The sequence below is a fragment of the Emiliania huxleyi genome (assembly GCF_000372725.1).
Source record: "Emiliania huxleyi CCMP1516 unplaced genomic scaffold EMIHUscaffold_81, whole genome shotgun sequence".
Classification (NCBI taxonomy): Eukaryota; Haptophyta; order Isochrysidales; family Noelaerhabdaceae; genus Emiliania; species Emiliania huxleyi.
This window is the reverse complement of record NW_005195940.1, coordinates 396537-408905: the sequence shown is the minus strand read 5'-3', so window position 1 is coordinate 408905 and position 12369 is coordinate 396537. Positions and strand designations below refer to the sequence as shown.

Sequence of the window (12369 nt, the reverse complement as noted above, 5' to 3'; positions counted from 1 at the left end):
GAAGAAAAACACATAAAAGCGGATGTTGGCAGGGGAGTAGGGAGATCCCGGGGCCGGGGGGGCCAAAGGGCGCTGGGGGCCCGCCGAGCAATCCGGGGAACGACCGCCGGGCTCGGGCATCTTTCGGACATTAGGGGGGGGGAGCGTGGCGTGGGGCAGAGGGGAGCGAGGAGGGGCGAGGCGACACAGGACGAGCGCGCGCGTGCGCGCACGTGGGCGGGCGGCGGGCGGCGGGCACGCACCTGGAAGGGCACGAGAGGCACGAGAGGCCCCAGAGTCGAGTGCTGCACCGAGTTGACGTTGGCGCCGTGCTCGAGCAGGAGAGCCGCCGGCGGCGCGAAGTGCAGTCGGTCAGCCGGCGCCGGTCCATCGCATGCCGCTGGCGCCGGGCCGTGCGATCAGTCGAGTGAAGGGTTGGCTAGCCTTGCCGTTCAAGATGAAGCCCGCCATGTCGGCATCGGCTGCTGCACGTTGAAGGAACTGGGCGGCCGAGCCGACGACGGGCACGATCCGCTTGCTCTCCTTGTGCTGCAGCCACGGTAGCTCGCGCAGCATCCGCCAGCCGTCCTTGCAAAGGTAGCCAACGACGCCTCGCGAACCCTCGCCGACCAGCTCGAGCATGTTGTTGTAGGTCGGTTTGGTGTTCTTGCCGAACATCTGCGACAGCGCGGACCTGCCCGCGACCACGTGGACGACGCCCGCCGAGTCCACGAGCGTCCATGATGGCTCCAGCGCCATGATCGACGCGGATCTTCGAGGTGTTCAAGCGGGCGCCAGTAGATCTTCGAGGTGTTCACGCGGATCTTCGAGGTGTTCAAGCGGCGGTGGAAATGACTTTCCTCATCAGCGAACCTCCGCCCAGCAAAAACTCAGGACCCGCTGACGGTGACAATCGTTGGTGAGGCGAGACATGTAGCATGCAGGTTGCAGTCTGTATAGAGAGCATCTGCACCATACAGACCCTCTCTGCACACACAGTGCACTCTTGGGTGGGATTCTGTATTCTGCACCTGCATTGTGTGCATTCTGTACGACTCTTTTTTTGGCCTCTCCTACCTATATTGGGCTCTGGGCCGGCGCGGGGCCCCCCGGAGGCACCATGCGCCGTGCAGCAGTGCGGAAACGGGGCTCCGGCTCCGCTACTGTATGTCAGCTAGCACCGACTTCCCGATTAAGCTAGGTTAATCAGAGGGCAGATTTGGAGAGATCTCGAGGAGTACATACAGATAGACCCTCTAACCATAAGATAACTCTAACCTGAGCGGTCGTACTGACCGCCGACAGATCACTCCAGACAGCAGACAGGCCGACGTCTGCACGCGGCCGGCCGGGCGAGAGGCTTGACACGATCCGACCCTGCGACCCTGACGCTGCTGCTCTAGCTATCAGACATGCATTGCTGACTGCTGCCACAATGTGCGACCTGTGCTGGCCCACTTGGCGGCCTTCCCGGTCAGTGGTGAGGCGCAGTTCAGAGCTGTCGATGGCGCGATGCCGCACTGGTCCCACATTGGTGACACGATACCACCAAGTTTGCCGGTCCAAGAGAGAGGCACCGGCGCTGTCCTGAGAAGGTGCGTGGTCCCTCTTGACTGCCCATGCGCGCGAGGCTGTGTAGGCATAGCCTCGAGAGTGCCAGAGCCAGTCCAAGGCAGTTTGTGACGCGCATTGCGTCAGAAGCGTGCACACGATGGAAGGACACCTTCCTACTGGCCGTACGATCAGGTCGTCACTGAATGCTTGATACTAAGGCCGCGAGCTATGCAGGTGATCAATTGTGCATCATGGCACGGTCAGCAGCGCCGACAGGCTGTCGCAAGGCGTGATAGCATGGCCGCAAGTCGCCGAATTCCCATGAAAACAAGTAAAAATCGCCGAAAAAAGAAGAAAAAACCTGAAAAAATCGGCGCCTGCGGCGGGCCATGGGGCCCCATCCCCCCCCCGCATGGACACCCTCTGGGGCCCCCGCGCCGGCCCAGGGATATTGGGCGAGTTCTTGCATTCTGCACCTGCATCCTGCATCGGTACTCTGTCCGCTCTCTCCTGGCTGTGGGTGAGTTTTTGCATTCCGCATTCTGCATCCTGCATCGATCCTGGTTCCTGCACGTCTCTCACTGCTGTAGCTTTGGGCCCGCTTCTGCATTCTGCATCCTGCATCTGCATCCTGCATCGGGGGCAGTTCACAGCTTTGGGCCCGCTTCTGCATTCTGCATTCTGCATCTGCATCCTGCATCGGGTACCAGTTCACAGCTTTGGGCCCGCTTCTGCATTCTGCATCCTGCATCTGCATCCTGCATGGGGTGCAGTTCACAGCTTTGGGGCCGATTCTGCATTCTGCATTCTGCATCTGCATCCTGCATCGGGTACCAGTTCACAGCTTTGGGGCCGATTCTGCATTCTATATAAGTCCGTTCCGGACATCAGGATTTAATCTGCGCTCCTTTCTCGCATGGACAAGTCTGCGGCTATGATAGTTCGCCAGAGCTCACACGCTGTTCCCTAGGCATGACGATCGGCCGTCGATCCCGAAGGGTCGTCGGTTGAGCTAGGGAGCCTGGCGATGGACGCCACCGCGACCCCTTGTGGCATCTCTCTCGCCGTCGGCGAGCTGGGGGCTCGCGGACGGCCGACTTTCTATATGACCAGTAGGACAGCCGTGAGTGTGAATTGGATAAGGAGTTTGCGTCCGTCCACCGTCTTCGTGGACGTCTGTCCTCGTGACACCCACACCCCACACGGCCTGTCTTGCTTCCCTGCCGGGGGCTGCTGTGTGCGAAACCCGGGCCGCGTCGCGCCGTTGGCGCTCCTCAGGAGGTGATCGTGCGTAATCTGCGCTCGAGAGTAACTATCGTGCCATATCTCTGACTTTTGTGCCCGGGCACCACACATGACATCATGCAGGATGCAGATGCAGAATGCAGAATGCAGAATCGGCCCCAAAGCTGTGAACTGCACCCGATGCAGGATGCAGATGCAGAATGCAGAATGCAGAATCGGGCCCAAAGCCGGATGCCTTAGCACCCGATGCAGAATGCAGGATGCGGATGCAGGATGCGGAATCGGGCTCGAAGCTGTGAGCTGCACCCGACGGACGAACTCTTTGGGTCTGATTTTGCATCCTGCATTCTGCAGAGGCTAATCCATGCAGACTGCAACCTGCATGCTACAAGAGTGAGTGAGGCCGCCCACGGCCCCGCCCGCGGCAAAGCCAGCGGCCAGCGGCAGCGCGCGCGTCGGCGAGGGCGACACCGCTCGCGGCCGGCGTCATGCTGCGCGGGTTCGGGCCGCCGGGGACTCTTTAACCAGGTGTCACATCGCCAAGGGCCAAGCAGGGGTGACGTCACTTGCTAGGGTGTCGCGTCGAGAGACGCGCGGACCGCGGTTAACCCATCAGCTGAGCGGCGCGAGGTCAGCTGTCTATTACTGGTGGGCACGGCCGGGATGCGAGGACCCTACCGGCGATACGGGTGGCGGCGGCGCCGCGGAAGCCTCTTCTCTCTCCTCTCGAATGACCACGGCGTATCGGCCAGGCGGGCTGAGACGCGTCGGCACCTACTGTGACGGTCAAGACGCTAGCGAGCTCGTCGTGCTAGAAGCTGCGCAGACTGCCCTTGACGCCGGTGCGGACCCAAATGATCCGGCCGAGAGAGACCCGGGCGGTGGGTATGATCAGCCGCCGCTGAGCAATGCGGCATGGTTCGGCCACCTGCGAGTCGTCGAGCTACTGCTTGCTCATGGTGCCGAAGTCAATGCGCGAGGGCGCGATGGGTTTACAGCTCTGATGCAGGCGGCGTACGGTGCGCCGTATCTGGTCAACGGTGCGTGCCACGCCGGCTGCGTCCACACCACTGAGGAACGGCAGGTGTCGATTGCGCGCCTTCTCCTCCGTCATGGTGCTGAAACGTGGCAGAAAAGCAGCTTCGAGTTCGTGGGGTTCGAACGAGACGCCTTGGGCTTGATAGATGGAGATTACCCCAGCCTGAGACGAGTGCTGCGCGCAGGCGCCGGATGGTGCAGGCTGCGCCGCCTTGCGCCTACGGTCGGTCGGATCACGCTCTTCGTTCACGCGCTCTTCGATGAAGTCTACTACCGCCCAGGCGGACGCGGGGCTCAGAGTTGCCACGACGAGTTCCAAGCGCTCGCGACTTGACCCCTGAGGGGTTTGGCCCATTTTTTGAGCGGACGTGGAGCTTGGCTGCTGCCCGGCCTCACCGGGGTGTGGAGTCTGGAGAGCCAGAGCGGACACGGGACGGCGGGACGCGGGGAGAGGAGGCCGCATCCCTCTCCCAGACTCTCCGGCACTGCCGCCGCCACTGCGCACTGGCTGTGGCACTACAAGGTACAGCGATCTCTCAACGTCTCGCGTACTTCCTTATAGACATTGTTTAGAGCGCGCGCTCTCTCCACGGAACTTGATGTGGTAAAAGACGGAGCGGAGCGCCGGGGGCGGGGGCGGGAGCAGTGACCAGTGTTTTGCTCGCATTAAAAAACACTTCGTGGAGTGCGGGCGCGCAGCTGCTCAGGGCGCCGCGGCCCGCGCAGGGCCCGCGCTGGCGGCGTTCGTGTTCGTCTTCGGAGTCACCACGGGCACGCTTGCGGCAAATCCTTCCGCCGGACGGGCGGCGCGTCGCTCTTCGCGGCGGAGCTACGCGCGCGGCTCGGCGCCGACTCGTCCAGCGCCTGCGCCGCGTAGATGGGGGTGGCGGGGAGAGGCGCCTCAGCGCCGGCGTCAGAAGAAGGGAGGATGCCGCGGCGGGAGGGGGAGGGAGAGATGCCGGCAGCGAGGTGGGGGGGAGGTCACGCGCGGAGGGGGCGGCGCGCGCCTGCGTCAGCCGGGAGCGGAGGTCGTTGGCGCGGCCGCCCTGCAGCTGCCGCGCCTGCGCTGAGCCTGCGGCGGCGGCGAGGGAAGGCGGGCCGCGTCGAGGGAGGGCGGCGGCGGCGGAAGCGGCGGCAGTTGTGCGTGGAAAGCATGTTGGCGGGCGCGCTTGGCGGGCGCGCGCCAGGCTTGACGATGCCGCCGGGCTTGCCGATCACAGAACGCAGGTCGGCGCCGCCGCCTCTCCTCGCGCCGCCGCCGCCCGCCTTTCCGCCGCCGCCGCCGCCGAGCCGGTCAAACACCGAGGACGGCTTGTTGCCGCCGGCCGCCGCGCCGCCGGCAGTCCGCCGCTGGGAGTCCTTGACCTGCAAGACAGGCCACGGGCGGCGGCGTCAGCACAGGTCGGCGGGGCGGTGCTGACCCGGCGGGCCAAGGCGGCGCGATCCCACCGCAGTGGCGCCGTCGATGATGCTCTTGCGCCGCTTATCGTACTCGGAGTCCGTCATGAAGCCCTCCTCGTAGATGCCCGCCAGGTTCTGCAGCGCTTTCTTCACCGATGGGTCCATCGTCGCAGAGCACGCTGCTGAACGGCGTCGCTCCGAGAGTTATGCGTAATTTTAAAATGACAGTTAACCAGCTAGCGTGCGGGGACAGTGTCGTTGGTGTCCAGTCCGAGCCTGGCTGTTCTTCACCTTACTACCTACCTACCTACAGTGTGTGTGTGTGTGGGGGGGGGGGACAGCGGCATCTCGCGTGCAAGCCCCACCCGGGCGGCGGGTGGACCAAGGGGCGTTCCGCCCTGCTTGCTCTAGGTGAAACGTCTGAAGGACGAAGAAAGCCCAACTCAGCACGACGGGCGGAGAGGACGGGCACTAGACCAGGAAGGACTCGCTCTCAGGGATGCCGTCAGGGTGCCGGAGGGAGAAGAGCGGCGGCGGCAGGTCATCCCCGGAGTCGCGGCTGTACCACCTGGATATGGAGTAGTAACGCCGGCGGCGGGGGCGGGGGCGGTGGCGGGCGGGGGTGGCGGCCGCCACCGTACCCGCCACCCCCGCCCGCCGTGGCGGCACTCGCGGTCGTAACGCCTGGTGTGGAGCCCCAGAGGCGGCCCCTCGACCCTGCAGCCGTTCCAGCGGCGGGGGCGGAGGTGGTAGTGTGGGTGGCGGAAACGGTGGTGGCACCGGCGGCTGCACCGCCTGGTGTGGAGAGCCCCAGAGGCGGCCCCTCGACCCAGCGGCCGCTCCAGCGGTGGGGGCGGAGGCGGTGGTGGTGGGGGTGGGCTTGGCGGCGGTGCCGGCAGCCGCACCGTGCCCCAAAAAGAAAGAAAGAAAACGGACAACCCAAGGGAGGGATGGGAGGACCAAAGAAAGAAAGAAAGAAAACAGACAACCCAAGGGAGGGATGGGAGGACGGCACGCCGCCACCAACACAGGGATTTTAAGGAGAGGGGTGTGATGCGCTAGCCGTCGCCCACCCTAGGGAGTCTGCCTCATCCTATCTCTTTTCGCAGTCTCTCGCCGCTTCTCGCTGCAACCTTCATGCCACCTCGCGGCCGTCCCACTCTCGTCGTTCTCTCCCTTGTCACTTCCTCCTAAGTCGCGTCATTCTCTTCTGCCTCGTCCTGCGCCGCCGCCGCCTGCCGTTCCCTTGTTCTCTCGGCTTCTTTCGCCTTTCGGCGCAGCTCCGCCCTCCTTGCTGCATATCCTGGCCCCTCGAGTCTATCGAGCTCCCCTCGCGCAAGGACCACATTTCTGACTCCCACTCCGATCATTTGCCTACAGGTCATGTTGTTGCTCAGGTCCACTCTCTCTTCGAACACTCGTGCCTCGACGGATGATGCCGGCGCTGGGGTCCCCTTCGGATGCATCGTGACATCTGACAACTGAATTTCCACTGGTTCGTCCTCCTCGGAGTCATCTTCCCCGTCCTCCTTCCGTTCGGCTCTTCGCTCGGTACGTTCGGTGTGGCTCACCCTCCATGCCGTGAACAGGATGGGAGGACCATCGGTCGTGGTCGAATTTCTCTTTTCCGCGATCGCCTAGACTTTGGTGGCGCCCGGACCGCAGAAGCCGAGCCGCCTCCCGGTGCGCTCGCGCCTCCGCTGCGGCCGAGGCTGCAGCTATCGGCGACACATCGTCTCGCGGCTACTCATCAGCGACATCCCGGCTACCATTGCCTGCGAGGTCGCCCGCACCGCACCGCAGCGTCCGCCTATCGTTAGGTGCTCTTTGTCTGCATGGCAGCGCGGCGCCCCCTGCTGCTCGCGGGCCTCGCGCTCGCCTCGGCGGGCGCTCTTCCCTTCCTCCCCGACGGCGTCCTTCCCACCGGCCCGCTCGTCGACGCGCAGTGCAACGTCGAGACAGTCGAGGAGGCAAACTCCGCTCAGGTGCAGACCCATGTCGCCCGTGCCACGGCCTCACACGGATCTCCCCGCGGAACCACGCCCCGCCCCGCTGCCCATCCGATCCTTACCCGCTGGCCTCGTCAAACGCCGCGCGACGCCGCAACCCGCCCGCCACTCCCTCTCCCGCCAGTAACACCGTGAGTGCTCCGGCCCGCAGCTCCCTTGCCAGTCCCTTGCCACTCCTGCTCGCTTGTCGCTCGCTCGCCACTCTCCCACCCCGCGCCGCCTCGCGCGCACAGCTGCACGCGCTGCTGACGGAGCTGTCCGAGACAACCTTCTTCCGCCTCGTGCATGTCAACATGGAAACGCGCTGTGTCTATTGGGGCAAGGCGCAGGCAGAGACGGGCCAGCAAGACGGGCAGACACACCACAAACGCGCACGCATGCACACGCACGCACACAATTACGCACGCACGCGCTCGCACGCGCACGCACACGCACGCGCACACAGAGGCCACGCACGCACGCACGCACGCACACACACACACACACACACACACACACACACACACACACACAAACACGCACGCACACACACACACACACACACCGCTCACCCACGCCCACTGGGCCTTGCACTTTGAATGCCGTGGGGCTCCCGTCGTGGTACGTGGAGATGCGAGCGCTGCTTGGCCCTTTCCCCACGTGTGTGTCGTGTGTGTGGACGTTCGCCATATCCCTTAGGCTTCTGCGCCTGCGCCGGCGGCGGGCGCCGAGGCTGGCGGTGGCGGTGCGGCGGCGGGCGGTGCCGCCCAGGTGGCAGGCTCCGGCGAGGCGGGGGCAGGAGAGGAGGAGGAGGAGGAGTGCGAGGGCGGCAAGGACGAGGAGACGGCCGTCCCTCTCTGCACTCTCGGCTCCGACGCCTCCGACGACCCTTTCGGAGGAGGCGGCGGATTCAGCAGCAGCAGCAGCAGCAGCGGTGGCGGCTTCGGTGGCGGCGGCCTTGGCGGCGGCATGTCGTCGGCGCCCGCGCCGTCTCCGACCATCGATTCGACCATCACTGAGGCGGAGGCGCAGGCCGACATGACCTTCTCGGAGGGCGAGGCGGATTGCTCCAACGAGGATTTCCGTGCTCGCAGTCTGGCCGAGGCCACCGCCTTGCGTCGTCCTGACTGGCCAGCTGCTATGAACAGGAGCTGCCCACCTTTTGGCTGGACATGTGCGCGCGCATCGACACCAACACGTCGAGTGTCGTCAATCTCGTGCTCAATCCAGAGAGGTGCAGTTGTTCCCTCCGGCTACAATACCTCGGCTACATCTCGGCTTCATCGGGCCAGGTCGCGGCTACATCCCAGCCACATCGCGGCTAGACTTCGGCTGTATCTTGGCCATGTCAGGTACACTGGCTACAACGGCTCGCACGTCTGGTCGGCCATCTACCAGGAGAATCGCCAGACAGTCATCAGTGTCGTCTCTCATGCCTCGTCCTTTGACTGTCGGACACGCACACCAGGAGAATTGCCTCGTTCGCACCGGCACCGCCGACAACATCTGCTACGAGGAGCGGGTGCTCTACCGGCTCCTCTCGGGGATGCACGCGGCGACCAACGTGCACATCGCGCGCTACTACCACGCGCCCTCCAAGCGCAAGGGGAGGGAGGAGCACGAGCCCATCCTGCCCCTCGCAGTCGGTGACGGCCGCCACTGACCGTCCCTCCCTCCGCCCCCTGGCGCAGGACTGGGAGCCCGACCTGCCCTACTTTCGCCGCCAGTTCGACGGCCACCCCGAGAGGCTGAAGAACCTGCACTTTGCATTCGTCGTCCTACTGCGCGCCCTCGCGCGCGCCGCTAGAAGCGGGATTCGCATCCCCGTCTCCCACCTAGCGCTCGAGAGGACACACGCCGTCCGCGGTACTCCGCCGCATTCAGCTGCATTCGCTGCCATCACAGCCCGCGTCTTCGTGCGACGCTCTGCATACACTGCGCGGTACCGCAGCCGCGCCCTGAGCGCGGCGACTTCACGCTGCAGGCGCGCGCCTCCCCCTACCTCGCCTCGTACGCGTACGTGGCGGGAGTCTCTGCGTCCGAAGACGCGTCCACCTCCTCGCTGGTGCGGCGGCTGCGCTCGACTCCGCCTCTCTGAGGGCCGAGCGGACCCACTCTCCCGCGCTGCGCTTCACTAGGTGCAGCGCCTGCTTGATTCCGCGATCCTCCGCTCGTGCGCGCCCGCCTTCTCCGCCTTTGACGAGGGCTTGCTCTTTACGAGAGTAGCACGCCCCATCCATTACCAGCTCCTGACTCACCACCCCTTCACCAAATAGGCCTGCTCTTCCGCGAGCAGCAGGCCTCGTGGTGGTCGCTCAAGAAGCAGTTCAAGTCCGTCTTCCACAACGTCTCGACCGTGCTCGATTGCGTCTCTTGCCAAAAGTGCCGGCTGCACGCCAAGGCGCGGCGTGCCCCGGCCCTAGCAACGAAGTGTGCCGCCCCACCGGCCTTAGCAACGAAGTGTGCCGCCCGTTGGGGGTGGACGCGCCTCGCGCCACTGTGGCCACACTCGAGGCTCCTCTCCACGCGTCCACCACCAGGCACTCCGTCTCACAGGTGACCATGCTGGGCTTCGGCGCCGCGCTCAAGATGCTGCTGCTGCCGACCGAGCTGCTGCCGACCTCGTCCTCGCGCGACGAGATTGTCGCCTTCCTCAACACGCTCACCAAGTTCTCGACGGCGATCCATTACGTCAAGGAGCTCACCGCGCTGCAGTACGACCAGTACTTCAAGGCGCAGCCGCTCCCCTCCCCCCTCGGGACCAACGTGGACGCCGTCGGCGCCGTCGCACCCACCGCCGCAGCCGCCGCCGCAGCCGCAGCCGCTGTCGCAGCGTCGCCGCAAGCCGCGTCCGCCGCCGCCGCCGCGTCATCCGCACCCGCACCCGCCGCCGCCACGGCCGCAGCCGAGTTTGTGGGCACTGCCGCCGCCGCCGCGCCCTCCCCCTTCTCTGGGGCGGTTGCGACGGCGCTGCTCGACACGACTCTGGGCGCGGTGGCGTCGCTGGTGCGTGGCGGGGCCATCGACGCGGCGCGCGAGGCCGAGGCGGTTCGCCGCGCGCTCGCGCTCGACGCGCGGCTCCTGCTGCTAGAAGCGGAAGATCTCCCCATATCTCCCCATATCTCCCCATATCTCGGGCTGCTAGAAGCGGAAGATCTCCCCATCTCTCCCCATCTCTCCCCATCTCTCCCCATATCTCGGGCTGCTAGAAGCGGAAGACGTATTCCTGAACTCCAACTAGCGCTCGAGAGGACGCGTCCTCCGCTGTATTCGATCAGCCTCCCGCAGTGGTCACTGGACTGTCCTTGCCGTGTAGTCTCCTGCTGCTCGCGAAGCACTTTGGCAGCGCGCCGCGCTTCGCCACGCACCTGCAAGCCGCCCTCGCCCTGCCGCCGTCTTTCGCCCCGCTCGAGGCGCTCGCGCCGCCCGCCACCGTCGCCGCTGCCGCCGCGCCGCCGGCGCCGCCGGCGCTCGACGCGGTCGTCATCGGTTCGGGCGTCGCCGGGCTAACTGCGGCGCTGCGGCTGCTCGACAGCGGCGCGACGGTGGCGCTGATGGACAAGGAGCGGCGGCTGGGCGGCAACTCGGCCAAGGCGCACGGCAGAGCTCGGAGAGATCTCGGCGGAGCTCAGCGAGACCTCGGCGAATCTCGGAGAGATCGCGGGCTCACTTCGGCGGCGGCCCTGCACAAGGCGTCGTCTGGAATCAACGGCTGCTGCCCTCCGCACTCACGCGGCGACGCCAACGCGGCGGAGTCGGCGGAGGCGTTCGCCACGCTCTCCCTCAATCTCCCGCGATCTCCCACAATCTCCCATTAGGCGGACTCGGTGGAGGCGTTCGCCAACGACACGGCGCGCAGCGCCAAGCGGGAGAGCGGCGGCCTCATCGCGCTGCTCGCGTCCTCGTCCGCGTCGGCGATCGAGTGGCTGCAGACGAGGACCGGCATTGACCTCTCCCGCGTCGCGCAGTTGGGCGGCCACTCGTACTCGCGCACGCACCGGCCGGCGAACGGCATGGTCGGCGCCGAGCTCACCTTTGCCCTCGCGCGCGAGGTGAAGCGCTTCGAGAAGAAGGGCGCGCTCCGGCTGCTCCTCGGCTGCCGCGCGACGGCGCTGCAGACGGACGCGGCCGGCGCTCGCCGTCGGGGCTTCCTAGGTTCTCGTAAGCCCTGTTCTTCTCACTGTTGTCGCCATCACTGCTAGGCGCCGTCGTCGGCGTGGCGTACACGGACGCGGCGGGCGGTTCCGCGTCGCTGCTCGCGACGGACACCGTCCTCGCGACGGGCGGCTTCGCGAACGACCGGAGCGACACGTCGCTGCTCGAGAAGCACCGGCCCGACTTGCTGCGCTTCCCGACGACAAACGGTCCGTGGGCGACGGGCGACGGCATGAAGATGGCGATGGCGATCGGGGCGGGGACGGTGGACATGGATCGCGTGCAGGTGCAGCCGGCACGCCTCCCTCGCCCCGCCGCCCCTCTGGACCCTTCTCCGACCCTGGCCTGCCCCCCCCGTTGCCTGCAGGTGCACCCGACGGGCTTCCTCGACCCCGCCGACCTCACGGCGCCCGCGAAGGTCCTTTGCGGCGAGATGATGCGCGGCGTCGGCGGCGTGCTGCTCTCGCCCGAGGGGAGGAGGTTTGTCGATGAGCTGCGGCCGCGAGACAAGGTCGTCGAGGCCGAGCTCGCCACCGGCGCCTCCGAGTTCACGCTGCTGCTCAACGGCGCCATGGCGGCCGAGGCGGGGAGGCACCTCGAGCACTACGCGCACAAGGGGCTGCTCGTCAAGCTGCAAGGCGCACGCCCGCCCTCGCGCGAAGCAGGCTCGCCTCCGCTCGCTGCCGCCGTGCGAACTGAGGACTGGACTCTAGGCACGCCCGCGCTCGCGCGCTGGATGGTCGCCTCCGCCGACGGCGCCGACAAGCAGACCGCGGAGCAGGCTGTGGCGCGCGCCGCCGCCGTCGACGCGGCCGCGGCGGCGGCGGTCGAGGCGACGCTCAACGCGACGCTCGAGGAGTACGCGGCGGCGGCGGCGGCGGGCGGCGACGTGTTTGGCAAGACGGTCTTCCCGCACGCACCGCTGCTCGCGTCGGCGGAGTTGTGGGCGGGGAGGATCGTGCCCGTGCTCCACTACACGATGGGGGGCATCACTTTCGCCGCGGACGGC

General features: G+C 66.3%; 2 protein-coding genes across 2 annotated transcripts in view; one reads left to right on the top strand and one right to left on the bottom strand.

Annotated features, from left to right (window-relative positions):
- The window catches only part of EMIHUDRAFT_359436 (hypothetical protein), a 2411-nt gene extending 1636 nt beyond the window's left edge, over positions 1–775 (bottom strand). Inside the window, exons 1-2 of the mRNA XM_005759168.1 lie at positions 232–775; positions 48–107 (exon numbers count right to left, since the gene is read on the bottom strand). Of these exons, the coding sequence (XP_005759225.1) occupies positions 352–738 (387 nt within the window). The 5' untranslated portion in view covers positions 739–775 and the 3' untranslated portion in view covers positions 48–107; positions 232–351. The remainder of the gene's footprint in view (positions 1–47; positions 108–231) is intronic.
- A 6081-nt stretch (positions 776–6856) lies between these two features.
- Positions 6857–12369, top strand: part of EMIHUDRAFT_465828 (fumarate reductase) — a 7661-nt gene continuing 2148 nt past the window's right edge. Inside the window, exons 1-16 of the mRNA XM_005759167.1 lie at positions 6857–6900; positions 7038–7202; positions 7460–7555; positions 7905–8282; positions 8354–8439; positions 8558–8603; positions 8674–8847; positions 8897–8998; positions 9190–9270; positions 9344–9410; positions 9482–9606; positions 9762–10253; positions 10619–10750; positions 11024–11360; positions 11408–11646; positions 11728–12264. Coding sequence (XP_005759224.1) covers positions 7053–7202; positions 7460–7555; positions 7905–8282; positions 8354–8439; positions 8558–8603; positions 8674–8847; positions 8897–8998; positions 9190–9270; positions 9344–9410; positions 9482–9606; positions 9762–10253; positions 10619–10750; positions 11024–11360; positions 11408–11646; positions 11728–12264 — 3042 coding nt within the window. The 5' untranslated portion in view covers positions 6857–6900; positions 7038–7052. The remainder of the gene's footprint in view (positions 6901–7037; positions 7203–7459; positions 7556–7904; positions 8283–8353; positions 8440–8557; positions 8604–8673; positions 8848–8896; positions 8999–9189; positions 9271–9343; positions 9411–9481; positions 9607–9761; positions 10254–10618; positions 10751–11023; positions 11361–11407; positions 11647–11727; positions 12265–12369) is intronic.